Source organism: Sabethes cyaneus, chromosome 2 (assembly GCF_943734655.1).
Source record: "Sabethes cyaneus chromosome 2, idSabCyanKW18_F2, whole genome shotgun sequence".
NCBI lineage: Eukaryota > Metazoa > Arthropoda > Insecta > Diptera > Culicidae > Sabethes > Sabethes cyaneus.
Genome location: NC_071354.1, coordinates 166,019,231 through 166,043,278, shown reverse-complemented (window position 1 = coordinate 166,043,278; position 24,048 = coordinate 166,019,231). Strand labels below are relative to the sequence as shown.

General features: G+C 41.6%; 1 protein-coding gene across 1 annotated transcript in view; it reads right to left on the bottom strand.

Annotated features, from left to right (window-relative positions):
- LOC128736298 (uncharacterized) overlaps positions 1 to 24,048 on the bottom strand; it is a 75,175-nt gene that overhangs the window by 18,310 nt on the left and 32,817 nt on the right. The window contains exons 3-5 of the mRNA XM_053830774.1: positions 23,753 to 23,783; positions 22,224 to 22,303; positions 13,277 to 13,421 (exon numbers count right to left, since the gene is read on the bottom strand). Of these exons, the coding sequence (XP_053686749.1) occupies positions 13,277 to 13,421; positions 22,224 to 22,303; positions 23,753 to 23,783 (256 nt within the window). The remainder of the gene's footprint in view (positions 1 to 13,276; positions 13,422 to 22,223; positions 22,304 to 23,752; positions 23,784 to 24,048) is intronic.

Here is a 24,048-nt window from a genome sequence, read left to right as displayed (position 1 = left end):
CATCTCTGCGGATGACGCGCTACAAAGGGCTTGGTCACGTTCAGCACAGAAATTCTCACGCAAGAGCCCTCTTTACCCAGTTTTCCAAGTCTTCCGCACGGGCCTGTCCCAAACAATAGCAAGGGCCATTGATAAAAGTGTTACTTTCAAAAGTGGCATTAACATTATTTTTACCCAGTTTCTGCGTTTGTAGCCTACCAGAGGTCCGGTCGTGGGGGTTAGACTAGCCCTTTATTTTCCAGCGCGTAAGAAAAAATTACTGGAGTTCCTCATCAGCATATTCATGAGAAACGGAAAGAACAGACACCAGATTTCAGGCTAACTTTGGAACAGCTTATTCGGGTCCGAAAAGTTTTCGCATAACAAGAAAGATTAAAGGATGACGGGTGGTTGGGCATCATCCCTGTAGAAAGCCGGAAGATTAAATAATCGGTACCAACATCCGCCATTCTAAAGCATCAAGAAACTTTTCAGATAAGGTCGGACCCTTACACGAGCATTCGACAGTGATGCGATTAAACATTGTTATTTGATAATTATCTTCTCATGGCTGATATTTCACAGATTATTAATTTCAAGGAGTTTTGTTATATTAAGGAAAAAAAAACTGTCATAGTCCAGGACTTATAATCGAGCAACTACAGCATTTGAAAGTTTATACGATTATTGGATATGGTATTACCTTCATTTTAGAAAGTGGATGCATAAATCAACTATGATACGAGTTAAACCTTTGGCAACGACCAAGTTTCGAAATAGAAAACTGCCCTTTAAGGTGTGATTCGTTCTGTTGAAGTATGTATCCAACATAATCCAATTTTTGTGTTACATGCCAATCAACCTGAACAGGTAGTCTCATCTTCGTATAGTTCATCGCTTCATTGACCTTTTTCGGTTAATAATAACAGCGTTTTACTTTCTGCGTGACATGCTACAGCCTATTTTATTTTGGCTTGTACCTCTTTCGGACGAAAAAACATCCGTTCATTTTCAGCTAGGTACCGACGTGATTGCGTTGGATCGTGTACTGTTGAAAAATAAAAAATTGATTAATTTAATTCAATTCGTGTTATGACGATGAAAACAGCAAAAGCTTGAATGACGACATTGTTAATTGTGTTTCTCTTCCATTCCACCATGAATTATGCTCCACATCGTTAGTAAAATAAAATATCACTGAGTACCTATATTGGTTGTTTTTGTTGCACAATCATCGCATTATATTTGGTACGTTTGATATGGGAGCGTCAATTGTTAAAGTACGTAGTGTGCGTGAACTGAAATTGGCAATACGCTTTAGGTCCTGAAGTTCAGCCTTTCAGGAGCTGAATCATGTTGAATTGAAGTCTAAGCCAGAGCTGAACAAATACAGATATTTGTGCATGTGTAAATTTGGAACCCATCAATTATTTCAGTTGCTGTGATTTCTGGCTCTACACAAAATACAATACTCCGGAGAAAACGGCAGGGTCCCAAATTTATGCATGCCCAAATATCTGTATTTAGGGCAGCTCTGGTCTAAGCACCTCACTTAGAAAGGTTGAACAATCAGACACAAAAATTTTGTTATAGTTAAATTATCCCTATTTTTATACTAATTGTTGGGAATACACAACTGTTATAGACCGGATCTCACTCCTTGGGAACCATTGTCTTAACTGAACAACAAATGTCCACTATTATTTTATCACTCTTAACATAATTCAGTAAAATTTTGAGAATTTCCTCTTATAAAATAAATAAATGGTAGCATTTTTCGTGTCCACATTTTTTCGTGATCTACCCTTAAATTTAGGGGCGTCTCATAGAACAAAGGGCGTAAAATCATTTGTAGAAACATAGTTAGGTTTTGAATACTTTCAACTGATTGATTGCTTCTCCGATTAATAAGATTTTGCATCACTGACAGACATTTTTTTCGTAAATTGACTTGTATGTAAAAATACTAAATACTGAAAATCAATGATAGGTGGGAAGGTGTAAATTCTCCTTATATTTTCTACATAATTTCTCAATTAGTTCCCAAGCACAGACAGTTCCAGTACTCGGAATGCCTAGCAAGTATGAAGCGTGTTTCTTCTTTCAACACGATAGGCGTCTTGCAACTCAGGAATAAGAAGACAGACAGCATCAAAAGCTTTATAGACCGTTACCGTCGCTGACAAATGGCTTAAGATTCAAACGCTTAAGGTAAAACAATTAGAATGTTCTTGAAAATTTACTTGAAATTTTCTATCGGTTTACTAAACAACCTTTTTGAAGAAATGTATAAAATTTTCTTTGAAGTGATTCTTTCCCCGATTTCACAACTTCCCGGACGCACACGAAACATGCATATATAAGCTGGCTGCTGGGAGTTAATTGTCGTGCATTGACGGTTAATGACCCGAAAATGACAAAAAAAGATACAAAATTTACTCATACTGACATAAAAATGATACCAGAATGACACAATAATGAAACAAAGTAACTCGAAAATAACAGAACCATAAAAATGGTATAAAAATAACTCAATATGAACCAAAAGCTACACAAAGTGGCTAATTTTTTTTGATAAAAATGCCAGAAGTAATACCTAAAAGATTTGACAGCAAATATCATAGGAAAATGATTAAAAACAACACAAAAATCTGTCATAAATTACATAAAGATTACAGAAACATTGCACAAAATAATATGAAAACAATAAAAAATAACAAAATACGACACAAAAGTTAAACAAAAATGAAATAAAAAACATCTTAACATAAACACGGTGTATTTTGCAGATTGCAGACAGACGCTCAATTACTACTCTTCCTGGTCGAGAAAGTTTGGGAATAACACTGTTCCAGTTAAAGTTAGAGAACATGGCCTGAGAGTCAGTTTTACTGGCCACACCCATCTTTACTGCAGCTTGGAAAAATGGAAAATAAGTGATAATGTACTATTAACTTTATGGAAGGCTTCGAACTCAGCGACACTTCCATATATACTACGGATTTGGAAGAGGTTTAACTATTAGGTCAGGATTCACCTTAAGCGAGTGATGCGACTGTATCTTTTGAAATAATCGATAAACATTTGAACACGTATTGAAGTGTAATACAAAACTGATGCAAAAGCGATACAAATGACAAATGACTCAAAAATAACACAAAATGACACAGATATGAAACAAAAATGCCAAAAAGAGATACAAAAATGATAGGTAAAACTGACGCAAAAAGAAAGAGTGCACAAAATTAGTTCATATCTATACCTATAAAAATGGATTTCTGTCTGTCTGTCCGTATGTTCCTTACACAATCGAAAACTACTGAACCGATCGGCGTCAGAATTTGCATATAGGGGTTTTTGGCGCCAGGGAAGGTTCATATGATGGTTAAAAACCCCTCCCTCCACTATGAGGGGCGGCTCCCATACAAATGAAACACAAAATTTCTGCATAACTCGAGAATTAATCAAGCAAATGGAACAAAATTTTACATGTTTTTGGAGATAAGAATTTTTTCTATGGCGAATTGAAACCCCTCCCCACTTTAGGAGGGGGGCTCCCATACAAATGAAATACAAATTTCCTCATAACTCCAGAACTAATCAAGCAAATGGTACAAAATTTGACATGTGGATGTTTTTGGAGACAATAATTTTTTCTATGGTGAATTGAGACCCCTCCCCTATTTAGGAGGGGATCTATAACCCTTCTCCCTTTTAAGATGGGGGGCTTCCATACAAATGAAATACAAATTTCCTCATAACTCAAGAACCAATCAAGCAAATGGAACAAAATTTGACATGTTGGTGTTTTTGGAGACCATAATTTTTTCTATGGTGAATTGAGACCCCTCCCCGCTTTAGGAGGGGGGGCTCCTATACAAATTAAATACAAATTTCCTCATAACTCGAAAACTAATTGATCAAATGGAACCATATTTGGCATGTGGGTGTTTTCGGAGGCATGAATTTTTTCTATGATGAATTAGGACCCCTTACCTTTTTATGAGGGGGGGGGGGGGGGGGCTCCCATACAAATCAAATAAAAATTTTCTCATAACTCGAAAACTAATCAAGCAAATGGAACAAAATTTGACATGTGGGTGTTTTTGGAGACAAGAATGTTTTCTATGATGATTTGAAACCTCTTCCCGCTTTAGGAGGGGGGGGGGGGCTCCCATACAAATGAAATACAAATTTCCTCATAACTCGAGAACTAAGCGAGCAAATGGAACCGAATTTGGGATGTGGGGGGTTTTGAAGGCAAGAATTCTTTTAATGATGGTTTGAGACCCCTCACCCCTGTGGTAGGGGGATAAGGACTGTCATACAAATACAGTGGTATTCCGATTATATCTACACCTGGTTTAATCTACACCCGATTTTAGGTACCCCTGATTTGGTCTACCATTTAGACCCGGTTTCATCTACCGTTTTTTTTTAATTGTCATTTCAACCATGAGGCATGAAAATTTGAAAGATTTCATAAATTTATGCATAGCAGAGAATATTTCTTTGTATTTTATTAGTAAACTATAAAACTATGGCGTCTGTGGTATGTAATTATACACAGAATGGGTATAATAATGCTGAAGTCAAATACGCAAAGTAACTTCCATTTAATTTGTAACGCATATTTTCAATATTTCATAATGATCCTTTGTGAGATTTTTCTATACCGTAACGCTAACGGGCACACCCCGTCTCTGCTAGAAACTATGGTAGTCACCTTTCTTTCTTTAAAAATTCTAATCAGAATCTTCCATCAAAAATTATCTTTCTTTAAAAGTTCATAACATTTGATCCATTGAACCGATTTTAATAATTTTATTACCAAATAAAAGGTATTTTACAGAAAAAAACAATAAACTGACGTTCAAGTTTTTTTTATGATTGCAAAAACATTTTTTGTAGGAGCCTCTTAAAATCACTTACAACTAGTTTTCTATTTTTTCATTATATGTACTTTCAATGGCAAGCTAATTGTTTACATACGATCAAAAAACAGACCTGTAATATTTTCAGTTTTTGAGATACTCTGTTTTTTACGGAATAAAGATGCGTAAATGCAATGAACTCGCATGGCATTTTATATGAGACACATTTCTTTGTCAAAAACCCCTTTTATTACAAGTAAAAACAAAAACCATGCGTCTCCATTGTATTCTCGACACTTTATGAAAACTAAGAGTTTCTTTGGTCTACACACCATGGAAACATCAAAAATGAATCGTTTGAAAATACGGATCTAAAATTTACTGTAAAGGAATAAGTACACAAAATTTGAATAAAATCGGAGCAATTTCGAATTTCGATATTTCTTTGTTCATAATATGAGCTGAGTTGACATGCATTATGGCTAATGGTTGATATGAATAAAATGAGCGTAAAATTACGCTGAAATAATGCATAATTGAGAAAAATGATTAATAATAACAATATTTTTGGTTCATTTAAATTAGGCCATTACAAATATTTTATAAAGTTTTTGTCCTTCCGGTGTTCGGCCACTGAAGGGGGGGGGGGGGGCGAAAAAAAACAAAGTGAATTTTTTAATCGAGCAAAAAAAACATGGATTTTAAGAATTTTTATTTTAGGTTTAAACGTGAAAATCGAATCTATTCTTGCTTATAATTTATACGTTATTATTTTCTATGCAAAAATATACGAAAAAAGACAAAAAAAAAGAAAAATATTTTTGGACAATTTTCGGAAATTCCATTGTTCGAATTTCCATTTCTGTTTCGTGCTAGAAGCGTTAATTCAACTCGGAGATTCATTTTTCGAGTTTTTCAGACTGTAGAGCCCACAGACAATTGATTTTATGAAAAAAAATTGACTCATATCCTACAACTTATTTTTTTGCCCCCCGGTTTTTCAAGCTAATTTCCAGGGGGGGGGTGGTGACAAAAACTTTAAATTTGATTTGCAATGGCCTTATTTTGGAGCAATTTATTTTTTTTTCCAAATTTGTCTACTTTCCAAATATATCTACCAAAAATTTTTGGATGGGTAGATAATCACTATAAAACAAAATTTTGCATAACACAAAAACTAATCGAACTCGAGAAATTTTAGACTCTTTCATAAAATATTAGTCAATACAAGACCACCAGGAAGCGCAGGCCAGGCTAATAAAAGCAGTGGAAGGAAAGAGAGACATGCTACCGAGAGTGGTAGCGGCGTCTCATCAGCTCGATGCCATTATCGAGTTTGTGGCAGGCCGCAGCACCCTAGCGAAGGACCTGAAACAAAGCCTGCTCATGCTTCGGGGCACCATCCGTGCTGCGACGAAGGAACACGGCGAACTCGAAGCGCGAGTAAAAGTGATAGAAAAGGCGTTTGTATCGAGGTCTGTACAAACGGATGCCTGCCTGTCAACGACTGACCACACCGTAGCCCTTGTGACTACGGAGCAGTCCAGTGATAAGATATCGACTAAACGTGCAAGGCAGTCCCCAGGGGAACAAACCCCCACGGGCCCGAAGAAGCGCTTGATCGCTGAGGATCGTAAGCAAACTGTGAAACCCTCCGAGGGTAATAAGACGCAGTTAGCTCCCGACAATCAGTGGGAAACAGTAAAAAAGAAGAAGGCCAGGAAGAAAGAGGAGGATCGAACTCCACCGAAAGTGGCCAGAAAAAAGAGGAGCAAAGGCGATGCCTTTATCCTCAAAACTGAGGGGCTGAGCTATGCAGAAGTTTTGAAGGCCATGAGAGGGGACGAGCAGCTGAAGGGTCTTGGCGCGGATGTGCGGAGTATCCGCCGCTCCCGCACCGGCGACATGATCCTTGAGCTCAAAAAGGATGCCACTGAGAAGGGTTCTGCCTACAAAGTGCTGGCAGAAAAGGTCCTTGGTGATGGCATACAGATCCGCGCACTGACGCCTGAGCTGACTCTCCAGCTTAAAAACCTGGACGAGATCACTGAAGCGGTCGAACTGACACGAGCTCTCAAGGAGCAATGTAACGTGGTGGTGACTACCGAAGCAGTTCGTCTGCGCAAGGGACCGGCGGGAACCCAGGTAGCTACAATAAGACTTCCACTGGTAGACGGGAATACAGCCCTGAAGGCGGCCAAGCTGAAGGTGGGATGGTCCGTATGCCCACTGAGCGTGTACCAGCAGCCGGAGGCTTGCTTCCGGTGCTTTGAGCGAGGGCACAAGTCCTGGAGCTGTAAGGGGCCTGACAGAAGCCATCTGTGTAGAAGATGTGGCGGTGCGGGCCATATAGCGAGGGACTGTTCGGCGCCGCCCAAGTGCCTGATATGTACAGGCCAACGGGACGCTAAGCACACAACAGGAGGCTTAAAGTGCCCGGCAGGCGCGCCTGCGACTAAAACACGGGCGTAGTGCAGGTAACGCAACTAAACTTGAACCACTGCCATGCGGCCCAGCAGCTGTTATACCAAGCAGTTACTGAGTCGTTGACGGACATTGCCATCATCTCGGACCCATACCGCATCCCTGCCGGAAACGGTAACTGGGTCTCGGATAGGTCCGGGTTGGCGGCTATATGGACGACAAGCAGGTTCCCGGTTCAAGATGTTGTGTCAACTGCAGACGAGGGATTCGTGGTTGCCAAAGTGGGTGGAGTGTTCTACTGCAGCTGCTATGCTCCGCCGAGTTGGTCTATCGAGCAGTTCACGCGGATGGTAGACCGAGTATCAGTTGTGCTGACTGGTCTAAGGCCGTTGGTTGTGGCGGGCGACTTTAACGCTTGGGCGGTAGAGTGGGGAAGTCGTCGCACGAACCACAGGGGCCGGATTCTGCTTGAAGCTCTGGCAAAGCTCAACGTAGATCTGGTCAACGTCGGCACCACAAGTACCTTCAGTAGGAGCGGTGCGGAGTCTATCATCGACGTGACATTCGGCAGTCCTGGTCTGATAGGAGACTGGAGGGTAGACAATGGCTACACTCACAGCGACCATCAGGCGGTCCGCTATGGTGTTGGTCAGATAACGAGGCGGCAGGCGGCGGGTAGAGCCAACACTCCAACCACCCGTGGGTGGAAGACATCATACTTCGATCCTGAAGTATTTGTGGAAGCGATCCGAAGAGAGTGCGGTGATCGCGATATGCCCGATCCGAACGCTGATTATTTGGTTGAGGTGCTGTCGCGAGCGTGTGACGCCACCATGCCTAGGAAAAGCCGACCTAGGTATGGTAGGTCACCGGTTTACTGGTGGACAGAAGAAATTGCGGAACTCCGCGGAGCCTGCTTTCGTGCAAGGAGAATTATGCAAAGAGCTCGTTCGGACGAGGGCAGAGCAGAATGTCGAGTAGCACTAGTTGCTGCACGCGCAGCGCTTAAGAGTGGGATAATAGCTAGCAAGCGAGCCTGCTTTGAAAGGTTATGTGCCAGTGCCAATGCGAACCCGTGGGGTGATGCCTACAGGATCGTAATGGCAAAGGCCAAGGGCGTGATGGCACCCGCAGAGAGATCGCCAGAGATGCTGGAGCGGATCATTGAGGGCCTCTTTCCGCGCCACGAGCCAAGGCCCTGGCCTCAGGCCGCTGAGTCGTCCCACGGCCGACGTTCCAGTATCTCAGACCATAGCGTAGGATGGTCGGTCTCCGGGCCGAACATCCAAAGTAACGTGGGCGACGGTGGTTTAGAGGTCGGGGAGGAAGTAACGGTTACGAACGAGGAACTCATTGAGATCGCTAAATCCCTAAAGGTGAGCAAGGCACCGGGACCAGACGGAATCCCGAATATGGCCCTTAAAGCGGCTATTCTGGAGGCTCCCGAATTATTCGGGGCAGTAATGAGTAGATGCCTGGAAGCTGGCAACTTCCCGGACAGATGGAAACGACAGAATCTGGTCCTATTGCCGAAGCCGGGAAAACCTCCGGGTATCCCCTCGTCATATAGGCCGATCTGTCTGCTCGATACTGCCGGCAAGGTGCTGGAAAGGGTTATCCTTAACAGACTCGTACAGTACACTGAGGGTACAAACGGTCTGTCAAGGAACCAATTCGGCTTCCGAAAAGGCAAATCTACGGTGGATGCCATCTTGTCTGTCACTAAGACAGCCGAGGTGGCAATCCAGCCCAAGAGGACAGGTATTCGTTATTGCGCAGTTGTCACGCTCGACGTGAGAAATGCGTTTAATAGCGCTAGCTGGGACTCCATAGCCAACTCGCTTCGGAACGTCCAAGTGCCGGTGTCGCTGTACAGGATCCTGGAAAATTATTTCCAGAATCGTGTGCTATGCTACAACACGGAGGAGGGTCAGAAGTGCGTTCCAATCACCGCAGGGGTTCCGCAAGGTTCCATACTGGGCCCGGTGTTGTGGAACGTCATGTATGACGAGGTGTTGAAGCTAAAGTTCCCGGTAGGGGTGGTGATTGTCGGCTTTGCGGATGACATCACCCTGGAAGTCTATGGTGAATCTATCAGAGAGGTTGAGTTGACGGCTGCCCACTCTATAAGCATTGTTGAAGATTGGATGCGATCCAGGAAACTGGAGCTAGCGCATCATAAAACGGAGGTTATCGTGGTGAACAACCGCAAGTCGGTACAGCAAGCAAAGATCAGCGTCGGGGACTGCACTATTTCGTCAACGCGGTCCTTAAAACTTCTGGGAGTCATGGTCGACGACAAGCTCAAGTTCGGGAGCCACGTCGACTATGCCTGCAAGAAGGCTTCCACAGCTATTTCGGCATTGTCTCGTATGATGTCTAATAGCTCTGCGGTATATGGCAGCAAACGAAGGCTATTAGCCAACGTGGTCCAGTCTATACTTAGGTATGGCGGACCGGTGTGGTCATCGGCGTTAGGTACCAAAAGCTATCTAGCCAAGCTGGAAAGCACCTATCGTCTCATGTGCTTGAGAGTGGCGAGTGCGTATCGCACAGTTTCACATGACGCAATCTGCGTCCTAGCAGGTATGATGCCTATTGGCATTATCATCAGCGAAGACGTAGAGTGCTTCAACCAACGAGGAACTAGAGGCATACGGAGTACCACAAGATCGGCCTCGATGACCACATGGCAGCGGGCATGGTCTAATTCCACAAAAGGTCGGTGGACACACCGACTTATCCCGGAACTATCTGGGTGGGTCAACAGGCGCCACGGCGAAGTCAACTTCCACCTGACACAGATTCTGTCAGGGCATGGTTGCTTCAGACAGTATCTGCATAAGTTTGGGCATGCGGAGTCCCCCGCGTGTCCCGAATGCGTGGATGTTGAGGAAACGGCAGAACATGCTTTCTTCATATGCCCTCGTTTCGCGGGCGCGAGAAGCAGCATGATGGCAGTGAGCGGACAGGACACTACCCCGGATAACTTAGTCCAAAAGATGTGTTCCAGCTCGGACATCTGGGGAGCGGTCAATGCGGCTGCTACCCAGATTGTACTCGAGCTACAAAACCACTGGAGAGCCGATCAACGGCAAATAAACAGCCTAACTACCATAGTCCAGTAGTTATCTAAGCGAGTGCATTAAGCACAATAGCCCCTCCCTGAAGTAATACCGATAAGGTGGTGCCAGGGGGGATTGAGGCTGGAGACTCGAGTAGGGTTTTAGTGGGTCGGGATCCTCACGCCCCATTAGGGGGGTCGGGATACCTAAACCCCACTCCCTGAGGTATCTTCTCAGGTGTCTGATAGTACCGTATCTTCTAAGGCGCTCAGCAGATTTCCCAACTCGTAAAAAAAAAAAAAAAAAAAGGAAGCGCAGGCCACCGCGGGGGGGGGGGTGGTCAGCGCCCCGTGGAGATCACCTCTATCTAGGTTTATTTATTTCCCTAGATCTACTGACCTCTATTACTTTCCTTCAGTTGGATCACCCCTACGAAAAGCTACTTTCTAAGAAAAAATTTCCGTGAAATGGAACATCCCGCGTATGGGTTTTCGCGAATGGCATTCTGCGAAACTTAAATTCCGCGTTAAGGTCAACATAGAATTGGTGTTCCGCAAAATGGTATTCGGCGAAATGGTTTGTAATGATGGCGAGTATTTAAATGCTAGCCGCTTTATTTTATCAGACTAAGCAATGGGGGGAGTGGTTTTCTATTTTACAGTGAGGAAAATTTATATATTAAAACACCCATGAACTCCCCAGAAACTTACAAAACTCGAGATTGTGATAAAGGTCATCCGAGATTCAGGATTGATGCACAAAACAGTTTAATTTGTGGCAATATGAAGTCTGTCGGGTCAGCTAGTATATAAATAAAAAATGATGCGAAAAATTATTCAGAAATGACCGGAAATGAGAAGACGATTATACCAAAATGTTAAAAGAAATACAGACGACTCAAATATGATACAAAAATGGAACAAATATAGACTAACCTCTACTAAACTTTTAATGAGGTCAGGCATATAATTAAGTTTACTATAACGGTAGTTTTTACAATTAACGGAGGGGCAGTATAAGTTAGTAATGAAACAAAGATGTTGATAGGATTCAAACAAAATGGTCATTGAACCAACGCGCAGTGGTCCCAAAGGTATCAAAACATGCGTTTTTTTATTTCGCCGAAATGGTTGATTATACTGGTTAAGTTCAGTTCAGAGAAATTTCTCAGCTTTTTCATATGGCATGAACGATTCTTTGATCCTCCTAAAAGCAAATTTATTTTTTGAACAGTAAGATATACAGCAAAACAATGTTCTACCAAAGTAAACTTCTAGCTATTATGGTTTTAGTGTGAGGAGACAATTTTTGTGGAGACTTTAAGAAAATAATTTTTTGGCCACACTTCTTTCTATAGTATTTATACACATTTGACATGTTTGGCAAAGATTCTAGAATATAGTTGTTATCGTCAATATTTGAGGAGAAAATTATAATTTTCTTTTAAAAATCATACAATTTTCTATAGCAATAATTCCTAAACATGCAAACACATGAAGCCATTTTTTACCCATGTGAAAGTACAAGAAAAATACTACAAAATGCAAACCAAATTAGCATAACCCTGGCTGTTCCTCTTTCAAAACACTCGCATTGAACATTGTTACTCGGTTGAATTTAATATGGCGTAGTGTAAAAACCGTGTTACCCCGATCAAGTAAGTGTTCAAAATAATTAATGAAAACGTGTAATCTAAGCAGGTATGTTTAATTATTGTTTTTTATATGTCGGCTGACAGCTGGACCTTTGCGAAACTAAACAATTAAAAGGAACTAGATCCAGAAATTCCTCTTTTTTTTTGAATGCATGCCATTATTTCATGGTTGAAAGTAAAACAAAGCCTTGGTGGTACATTCCGCTTGCGGAACTTTACCTTCTGTGTTTTTATTCGACAGATTTTGCAGTCAGCTGTAAGAGTACAGAACAGTTGCGTGACTGTGAGTGCTACGAACCTATTGATTCTTAAAGCCTTTTCAAGTCGAGATTCGAACCTACCACGATTGGCTTGTTAGGCCAGTGTCGTATCTTGAGGCCAATTGGTAATGTTTCATGATTTAGACTTCCTTCAGCGGGCCGACACGCGCTAATTACTCTAGAAAAATGTGTATTAAACTTGGCCGAATAATTATCTAAATCTACTAAACTATAACATAGCTCCCATGTCATATAAATTAGTTCAGCTATCGCGATGAAACAGGCGATAATAATTTTGTTCTGAACATATTAACACACATGTCATACATACATATACAAATTCACATAAAGAGTAAAGGGGGTAAGGATTTGCTATTTCAAAACGGAAACGAACAGTTTATGTTATATTCCTTTGCTGACCTTCAATTAAAAAACTTACTCATAAAGCGAATAATAACCTTTTCTTGATGAGTAGTTCGACTCAAAATTCTGCCGTTCTTGATTATTATTATATGCTAGCTATAAAAGAGTAGTTTCATCAGTGGAACCATTCAAATATAATCATACATCCTTTTAAAAAGAATTTATGATCTGAACCCTTTCATAAAAAAGTAAATTTACCGATACAACTCTTCGTGCTCCTTGGTTGCTCACTATTCCTGTATGTTCAGTGATTCAATGATCACATTAAATTTCGAAAAAAATAAACTGAAATGACCTAATATAAATTTAAATTAACTAAATCTACCGGCACTAGTTCTGTTGCAAACACTATACTTATCCCTTCACATTTTCTGGTGTATTAAAATTTTTAAGTTTTGTTATACAATTTCATAAAAACAACATTCTGTTCCAACATGCAGCAAAATGCTTTCAACATTTCTCAACTATTTTACCCAAAAATGTCACTTGAAAAATATTCTCGTGTTCGTTCTAAACGCAGTACCACCCTAATTTATGCAGCATGTGATCATCATAAAACATTCAAAAGGCAATAAACCAGCATGCCTACATACGTACCGTCGGTGGTTGGCTGCTCGCAGAGCCACACCCGGCAGCAATGATCCGGCAGCTCCACCAGCCGGGGTCCCACGCAGATGGCTGTATCGTTCGGTGGCGGCAGGTTCTCGTGCGGACAAAGGGTCGAACATGCGTGTCTTCCGTTCTGAAAAGGGTTAGTCGGCACAAAAACGGGTTGACGGCGGCAGGCCCGGCATGTGAAGAAAATGAAAAAGAAAAGAAACCCCCATTCGAAAGGTCAGGTCAGTGGTGGTGGTGATAAATTTTAAATGGCTAATAACAATGTATTTCGCTCGGTAAAGGAGTAGAAACCTAATTAACAGTACGGCTCGTGTGTTGACGTAAAATATTATTTTTTGACTCTCAAGTTATTGTGCTTCTGTATAAGAAATTGATGCGATAAAAAGTGCCCACTCATGTAAAACCTATGCCCTTTTCTACAACACTTCCTTAAAGCAGTTACTCTTCACAACTTTGCTGACGGAACGGTCGTACTCTCCTTTAAACATTATTCAACGCAAAAGAGGATTATGTGCAAGAGGTACGTTTGGATCAATAACACAGATCCCGATGGGGATTATATGGACCTAGGCATTTACTAGGTCATTTATCAATTATTGGAGGTGAAATTATCTCGCCCTTAGGCAGTCAATCTGCCGAGAGTGAAACATGATAGGAAATCCAGAATTAGTAGCATGGGATTTTATTCATGGCCGACACTTAAGAGGATTCCGATGGTAGCGGGAGTGAATTTCACAAGCTGTGTCAGTGTATGGAGAACACTCAAAATGCGATGAAATTTTATGTTCAATAATCTAGAACTTAACACACTTAAATCAAATGTCTCATGAATAACACCCCGTTTTTATGTGCGAAACATTCCATCGTCTTTTCACAGGAACAAACCTACGACCGAAAAAATCATGATTGTTTGAAATGAAATTCAAGATTACCGCAACGGAAAGGGTAGACATTTAACTTAGTGATTAATCGTTGGGTTTTTCCTAACCCTTATCCTTTCAGTCAACTTTCTCAAGACTGAAAATAAGAAGCGATGATGACAAGTTACGGTCTGTAACCCGAGTGGATTCACATTTCAAGCTGAAAGCAAACTTTACATTCCGACGAAATAAATGAGAAATGAAAATATAGCCAACTGGGGCTGGGAATGGGACTGTTGATTTGGTGTACCAAATGTGACTTAGCAGCAGCAGCAGCACCGCTGCTAGTGGATTCAGTGTACAGTGCTGCAAATATCAGTCAGCGTGGAAAAAAGAAACCGCATAATTTATCCTCGTCGTCCAACTTCTTTTACAAACACACCAAACTGACGTCTGCAAATGCAAGAACGGAACGGAAAAATGGAGGTAAATAGGATTATTCACATCTCAAGACGTAATTAGTTTTCTCTTCCTAGCCACTTTTAAGCAGGTGAAAAAAAGATTAGCTGATAAACTCAACCATCTCTCACCGTAAGACTTGAAATTTTTAAAATTTAATTGCAAGATTTTAAAATTTTAAAGTTTACAGATCTGAATATTTGAAAGTTTGAAGATTTGAAGATTTTAAGATTAGAAAATTTTCTTTACATCTATGTCTTTATTACAATTAGATTGAGTGATGTGCGTGGAAGGTTATAGCTATAGAGGGTTAATCAAAATGAGCATTCTCATGTTTACATCAAAACACTTGGCTAAGAAAACAATTGTTAACGTTTTGCTCCAAGGATGACGACATAGATCTTCGAAACGTCAGCCAAAAACGACAAATAAAGTTTTTGTGAGAAATCTCAGATCGAAAAGCCACATCTTGTAATATAAATTTAACGGTCTATTGTAATTATCATACGTTGATACAGTGTTTCAGCAAAATGGACGGAATACCATACGGTCCGAGAGAATGAGAAGATTTAGCTTCGCAGCAGCTGATATGATCATCGTTTCGTCGAGTCAAACAGTTGCTAAGTACAGGAACGCACTGGACGACTACGAACATTTCTGCTGTAGTCAACTTTCCATCAGTAAACACACTGGATAAATTCCGTGCAAACATTTGGGAAATCTGCTCTATGTTGCTCGTAAATTCACGATTCAGGGGCATAACCGAAGGAAGGCCGTTGTCTTTCCGTTGTTCGTTGACATGCTTCCAGAAGAATTTTGGATTTCTTTTCAATCTACGTTCGACGTTTTTCAGGTAGCTTCGGAAGTAGGAGCACAACTTTGACAAATAGTGATAGGGGTGGTAGAGTTCTATATTGCAAGAATTTGCTGAGAGCGAGCCTTCTTCTCGGATTTCAGATGTCGTAACGTAACGTTTAGCCAGGGTACCTACTTCTGAATAGAGTTCATATGAGTATTCAAAACAACGGGATCACGGGTGTGATCAGGAGGAAAATACGGTGCACACAATAACAGCCTTCGATCGGAAAGCTTCACGGTCACCCACACTTGCTCACCGGGCAACGAATTGACGTTTTCGATGACGGAAACCTGCAACTGGTGATGGATGACCGTCAATCAAAAGTCCGCCTCCCGTAGCTTTGCGGCTATGGTGCGTACTCCGAGCAAAAAATCTCGTGGTTAGGTCCATCTTCTGAAGATGTTAGTAATGTCGGGTTGACAGAAGTAGGCTGGCGGAAAACTAAAGCACGGAACAAGAAGCAAGGAAATTCGGACTGGAACAATCGGAATACACCCACGTAAAGAAAAAGGACTGTGGATCGGAAACGTGGAACTGTCGAACTCTCAACTTCCAAGAGAGCACTCGAATGCTCTCCGACGAATTGAAGAACGGCAAGTTCGTAGCGCTGGAGGAGGCTTGCTGAAAGAACTCAACGGTAGTACGTTCAGAGTTGGACATACCATCTACCAGAGCTGCGGTAACATGCTCAGGTCAGCCAGGAGAGGAGCACAAACCGTGGATTGGAAGGTTCAGTGCACACCCGCTGACCAACAAAAATGGGTCTGAGACTTATCGACTTTGAGCACCTTCTTCTAGCATAGACTCCTACACAAGTACACCTGCAGGTTGCCAAATCACACAGAATCACAGATTGACCACGTTTTGATCGACTGTCTGCACTTCACAGATCGAGCTAACGTTGACTTGAACCACTACTTAGTGGCTAAGATGCGCCCAAAACTCTTCGTTGTGAACAACTTTGGGGACCGACGCCAACCTCGGTTAAATCTCGCGTGGGTAAAGCAACCAGATGTCGCCGCAAACTACGTGCATTCACTGGAAGCACTGCGCTGTCGGAAGAGAAGAGGACGAACTGGACGAAGCCTCTCTCGAGAACTGTCGCAACACCATTAGCAAAACAGCCATTAGCAGCGTAGCGAAGAGCTTCATCGAGCATGTGACACGGAATCCACGGAGTGATTGTTTTGACGACAAATGTAGGAGGGTGATGGACGAGGAGAACACTGCGTGGAAACGGCTGCATCGTTCTCAGGAAACGCGAAACTTCTACTAGTAATTAGACGGATCGCGCATAGGTTTTGTACCACGAGCCAGGATAAGAATGGCAGTATTTTAACAGACGATTGTGAGGTGACCGAAAGGTGGCAGCAGCAATTTGATGAACACCTGAATGGCGCCCAGGCGGAGAACCACTGAGGCGGAGTAATCAATTTCAACGGTGCGTCAAGCGGAGAAGAGGTGCCAACCTTAACGATAGGCGAAGTTCAGGAGGTCATCATGCAGCTAAATAATAAAATAATAATAAATCGGCAGAGAAAGATGACATCGAAGCGAAGCTTATTGAAATAGGACCAGAAAGGCTGGTCTACGCTAACTAACTATTAGGATTTGGGAGACACAACAGCTACCCGCGGAGTGAAAAAATGAGGTTACCTGTCCAATTTACAAGAAGGCCGACAAGTTGAACTGTGAGAACTATCGAGCGATCACCGTTCCCAATGCCACCTACAAAGTGCTGTCCCAAATTATTTTCCGCCGTCTATCATCTATTGCAAACAGGTTTGTGAGAATATATTAAGCCGGCTTCTTTGAAGGACGGTTGACAACGGATTAAATATGGTATTAAATAAAAAGAAAACTGTCTATTTTCGAATACTGAGGAAGCCTGGAAGTCGTAGGTGAAATACATACCTGTCAAGAATAAATATACATAGCAGAATTAAATTGGATAAGTTTTCTTTTTATTTATATCCAGGTTTCGTATTCCACTAAGGCGCTCCAAAAACTTCAGTCAACGGATCAAATATTTACAGATCGTCCAAAAGGACCATGAATACAGAGTTCCCACACAAGATTTGTTCGTTGACTTGATCGACCGAAAAGAGCTATGGAAAACTACGAACGAGAACAGCTTCCCCAGGAAGCTCATCAAACTAGTTTAATCTACGATTGTTACAAAACCTAAAGCGAAGAACACTCTTTGATAGCGTGATAAAATCAGTTTCAAAACTGAAAAACTGCGGGAAAGGATGGCAATGGAGCGGATCTTATTAAAATGGGCCCGGACAAGTTGGCCGACTGTCTGCATAAACTGATTGTCAAGATTTGGCATACGGAACGACTACCGGAGGAGTGAAAAGACGGGGTTATTTGCCCTATCTACAAGAAAGGTGATAAGCTGGATTGTGAGAACTACCGAGCAATCACTATCCTGAATGCCGCCTACAAAGTACTGTCCCAAGTCAGCTTTCATAGACTATCGCCAATAGCCAATAGATTTGTGGGAATTTACCAGGCCGGCTTCATGAAGGGTCGGTCTGCAACGGACCAAATCTTCACCTTACGGCAGATCCTCCAGAAGTGCCGCGAACTCCGAGTCCCCACGCACCACCTGTTCATCGATTTCAAAGCCGTATATGATAGCGAAAACCGACAAGAGCTATGGAAAATTTTGGACGAAACGGCTTTCCGGGTATGTTTACTAGACTTATCATGGCTACGATGGATTAGATCCAAAGCTGTGTGAGAATCTCGGGTGGATTGTCGGACCCATTCGAAACTCGCAGGGGACTTCGACAAGGAGATGGTCTTTCCTGCCTGTTATTCAACATTGCGCTTGAAGGTGTTATAAGACGAGCGACGATCGAAATGCGGGGCACGATTTTCAATAAATCCAGTCAATTTATCTGCTTTGCTGACGACGTGGATGCTGTCGGCAGACCATTTTAGCGGGTGGAAGATCAGTACACCAGACTAAAACGCGAAGCAGAAAAGATTGGATTGAAGAAAAATACGTCTTTTAACGTATGCTTTCCGACTGTAATATGCAATTTTCAGGTTCTGTTTTTCGGCTATGTAGTCTGTATTTAGCTAAATACAGACTACATAGCCGAAAAACAGAACCTGAAAAAAGAAAAATACGTCTAAAACGAAGTATATGCTGGCGGGCGGGACCGAGTGCGACCAGGGATGCCACATAATTCTGTGTTTTTTTTTGGAAAAATCTGGCCATCTGTATAGCGAGGAAAAATATCTGTGCAAAAATCTCTCCACTACAAAACAATGAGAGTGAAAGAGACGGAGCATCATTTTGCTGACTTTTTCCGTCTCTTTTACTCTCATGTAAAAGCTCAATTATCTGTTTAATCTGTGTAATTGGCAAAAATCTGTGTTCTATGCATACAGATTCTGTACAAGCGATTTCTTTCAAATATCTGTTAAACACAGAATAATCTGTGCGTGTGGCAACCCTGAGTGCAAAAGGGCCCGCTTGGGCAGTACCGTGGTAATCGACGGAGATGAGTTCGAGGTAGTCGACGAGTTCGTATACCTTGACTCACTGGCAACAAAGGACAACAATACAAGCCGTGAGATTAAAAGACGAATTATCAGCGTAAGTCGGGCCTACTACGGACTCCACAAACACTTGCGGTCGAACAATTTAGGCCCCCGTACAAAGTGCACACTGTACAAACGTGGACACTGCTAGAAGAGGACGTACGAGCACTCGGAGTTTTCGAACGGCGGGTGCTAAGAACCATCCTTGGTGCTTGGCGGAGTGCAAAAGAACGGTGTATGGAGGCGAAGAATGAACCACGAGCTCGCGCGTCTCTACGGCGAATCAAGTATTCACAGAAAATGGTTAAAGCTGGACGGATACGTTGGGCAGGACATGTTGCTAGAATGCCGGACAACTATCCTGCAAAAATGGTTTTCGCATCAAATCCGGTAGGAACAAGACGAAGAGGGGCACAGCGAGCGAGGTGGCAAGACCAGGTGGAGCGAGATCTGGCGAGCATTGGGTGCCCGCGGAACTACAGACCAGCTGCCATGGACCGAAATAGATGGAGAAATTATACTGCGCAGTCGTAAGACGTTAGGCCAATTAAGTAAGTAAGTAACCCCTTGTTTGATCACAATAGATCAAAATGGATGTAGTGATAATATCCACACACACAAAAAAAACCCTTGTTTGTCGATAAATGGTGTCAGTTATAGTAGATATAGTAGACTGCTTTTGTACAGCTCGCTTTTTTCTGATCCCTGCTGGGTACGAAGTGTTGCGTATTCGTCACCGTATGCTTGTGTTTGTCACCAGTTCTCGTCTTTGAACAATTCCTCTTGCGTGAGAGGACACCGTATCTTCTGTCCCTGAAATAGCTCTGAAGAGCGCAGTACATAGGACGCTGCTCGTACCATTTTGTTCCAATTCAAGAAACGGGTTGGATCAGGGAGGGAGGTTGGAGTAGAACCTTGTAATATACAACTGAAGCCCGAGGTTCTGTTTCCGTATTTAGCTGCCGTTAAGGTTCATGTTGTTGAGGCCAGGATTCCTCCAGTTTTCGAAGATAATATGACAAACGAACTCAGTTGTGTGATTCCTAATAAAATCAGCTTTTGACGTAGGACTACGTCTTTGTTTACTATACCGGGTAGGGTAGCACTTTGTGAAAATGAAAATAGAAGTGTAACGTTTGACTGATTTCAAATGCTTATAATTTCTATACTACTGAACGAAACATAACTGTTAATATGTCGTTGGAGATATAAAATTTCCAAAAATTTTTTTGTAACATACTTATAATAATCTTTCATACGCTTAATAGTCAAAATACATGTAAAAACAAGACCAAATTTCGTTAACATGGAAGGCTAGCGGTAAGTATGAATGACAAGCGGGGTAGACTGCAATGATGGTTGCTATTAAAAAAAGCTTTTCGGTGCAGGATACAATGAATCGATGCAGGTAACCTACGTGCCTGTTGCCATCAGGGGTGTGAAATTGACAAAATTTGACGGACTAAATATCCATGGATGGCGACAACTCTGAGGTAGCCTTCATATCGAAAATAACAGCTAGTAATAGTTAAATTATAGCTAATAGGCTGTGTTGAAATGCTTTCTGATTAGTTTCAGTTGTTTTAAGATGAATCAATCAGTAAGTAGGTACCAGAACCAAAATTACCAAAACCAATGGGTGGGACAAGAACAATGTACGTAGTTTGACACCCACACCACTCCTCTGGTTGTCATTCATGCCAAAAGAGAAAGACATCCGATATTTGCGCTGAACTTGCTTTGGCTTTGATGTTATTTGTAACCTTTAAAGGGCCACAAACAAATTAAATGAAGGTTAAATAAAATTTTTCGTAATCTGTAATTCGTATTTATTAATTGCAAATTAACTTTCTTCTAAAAATGTTTAGTTTATCGTATCTAAAACGCTAAATATATACTGCTTTTGTGGCATTCCCTTCAAACAACTAAGCTGTAAAATTCCCTAAAATGATATTCACATTTATCTTGAAACATTTACTAGAAACTCGAATGTCATGATAATTATGTGCCTTCCGGGACGGACTTTTGGCTAATTCAATCACCAACAAGAAACGAACGAAGATCTGAACCTCACGAGCGGTTTCCGTAGCGCATCTGCTCACTGTTTTAATAAGCCAAGCTGGAGGCGATAGATACTTATGAACACACACATGCCAGAAATGCAATCTGTATTAGTCCTTGCACTAATAATCTGACATAAAGGAATACTTCATCGAATAAAACATGATTTCAAAATATTACAATATAATGCTAGCATAGGCCTACGTCACCCGTTCGTACAACCCTTAGGGCTGTATACCTTGTAGTTTTTTCGGAGATAAAAGAGATTTCGCTATTTTTCGATAGGTGTCGGTATATATAATACTGACACCTATCGGAAAATAGTGAAATCTGGTATTATTTTTATCTTGAGCATTTTCGTACATTCGTAAAATCTACGAATCATTTTGTAAAATGCAATAATTCGTAAGAACATAGCCTTGTTCATATGAACGAAATATTCAGGAATTATTTTACAAATCTACTTCGTGGTAGAAAATAACGAAAGAATTCGTAAAGCAAACGATCGTTTTCGTACTATAAACCAAGTTTTATTATCAGTGTAGCACACAACCGAGTTAATTGGAGAAACTTCAGGCCTTGTTTTAGGACGATAAGCCAATTAAGAAGAAGAAGAAGAAGAAGTAGAAAAAAACACTTAAAGATTCGAAAATTTGAAGATATAAAGATTATATATTCATATGAAAATGGTTTGTCTATTAATAGCCGAAATAAAAGATTGTGTTCAAATTTTTCTAGCAAGCAGGTTAATTTTTCACTGTAAAAACATTAATCATTTTTATTCGCCGAATAATTACGTATCTAAACACGTAGGCAGCTCCGGTGAACCCGATCCTTGTTTCGATTTAATAGAGTCTCATTTTCGAGAAGCTAAACCAACACGTTTGCAAATTGCCTGCCTGTGTGCCGTACGATAGGGGCAATCAGCACGTTTTTCTCGAGTACTTGGGGAAATCAAAGAAAAAACAAGCAAATTGGAAAATCGTTTCCTAGAAAATGGAACAAAACGGTTTGTAGGAGACGCCTACGAGTGCTTCACCCTATTTGCTAGAGTCAACGGAAGCAATGCGAGCAATGAGCATGGAACGTGAAAAATAGTACCATAGTGTAACGGAAATTCAATTACCTGACAAACGCATTGTGTTCGGCAATCCAATTTGAATGTCTCTCCGTGGAAGTATGTCGTATTTCCCACCGTACAGCTACCTGCGATAGAGATAGGGAAAGATAATTGAAAATTTAGATTCGTAAAATATTTGCTGAAGCAAGAAATTGACAAATTGATGAAAAAGCGAAACGAAAATATAACACCCGGAATCTCTTCCGTCTGTGAGATAAAATAACCAAATCACGAGTTTTCCGCTGTCTTGAATCATCACAGTCAATTAGCGAGCGTTGCTCTAAGGCGTTAAACAATTTTTTACCTTTTTACAAGGGTTGACTTATTATATTTATTAACAACATCCAGTTTCGCAAAAAATTAACCGAACCTAACGAACTGAAGAGAAGTTTCGCACGTCATCCGAAACCCCTCCTCTGAACCACCGAAAGCATTCAATCAAAATCTGATCTCCATCCGCAAATTACCCGTCTCCATTTCATCCTAGATTAGAAGCTGCCGGCAGACAGTGTCGATTAGGCACACTCAAACACGTTCCACGCTCAGATTGGCTGCAAAGTAAGAGCATAATCTTAGGATAGCACACCGATTGTGTCGGGCGGTGTGGGTGGTATTCCATTCCAACTCGTCGGTCGGTTGGTTCGGTCAGACGAGCTGATGATGAAACGATGGAAAATAAATTTTCGATATTTCATCACCAGCCAGCTCCATCCAGAAACCGGCTATCACCGGCTGCTTGATCCCCAAAGGGTTCGTTAGAAGAAGTGCGCAGGAAAATCTTTCCGGAAACTGATACTATTGCTGTTTGCTGCCTTCGGGAGAGCTACCTCGGATGGACGTGTACAAAAGGAAATTGCACTCAAATGTTCAAATGATTGCTTTCCAGTTCTATCGGTGCAAAGAAAATTGAAACTTTTTCCGTATGGAAAACCCCGCCGGTATTGAGCTAATTCTTGCATCTGCCATTATTAGTCCGCAAGGATCGAAGTAAAACGTCGCAGAAGATGCTAGTAAGCTAAGACCAGTATCCGGTGTGAAGACGTCATCTTCCATGACCGGAGACCACGGCGATAGAACGATTGTCCGTATGCAATGTACAATATGTGTCGGTGAAACGATGCTGCTCGTTAGCAGTTTCTTGTGACGTGGGATATGATACCGCCCAGAGTAGCAACGAAACGGACAAGCAATAGAGCGTTGCGCTTTTAATGCTGTATAAGAGTTCAACTTAGCAGTAGCAGTGCACCCTGCTGCACCCGGCAAAATGGCTCTGTACGTGTACGCAAAGCAATTTCACGCTGCTGTACGTTTTAATCTTCACAAATTTCCCATTGCCGGAGTATTTGCGTCTTGAAGGGAGAGAGAGAGAGACCACCCTGCCTGTGGGGGTCGTGTCGGGGTGTAAAAGTACCTCTTGAAATATAATTTTCAAAAGCGCAACAGCTCTACTATAACAAACTTGGCGAATTCACAAGCTGCTGCTCTAAGCGGAGAAAGATGAAAATAAAAAAAAACGAATGCAATTCAACACTTACCGTATACTAAGTCTATATGTTGCCCGAATATCTGGAAAGATATAAACAAAATTGAATTTTAGATCAAGCGTCTTTCAAGGATCTACTTTGCGTTGATTACAGGAGGTATTAAATGAACGGAAAGTAAAAAACTTTAACATCTTCATCTGTAAATAACTTGAAATACCCTATTTCAAACGTTCGAAGGCTAGTGCATGTCCGGCAGACGTCGGAGCAGGTAAGCAATTTCATCATGAAAAAGCGGGAGATTAATTTTCTTCCGGTAGCACGGTTAGTAAAAAGTTTTATTTCAACCA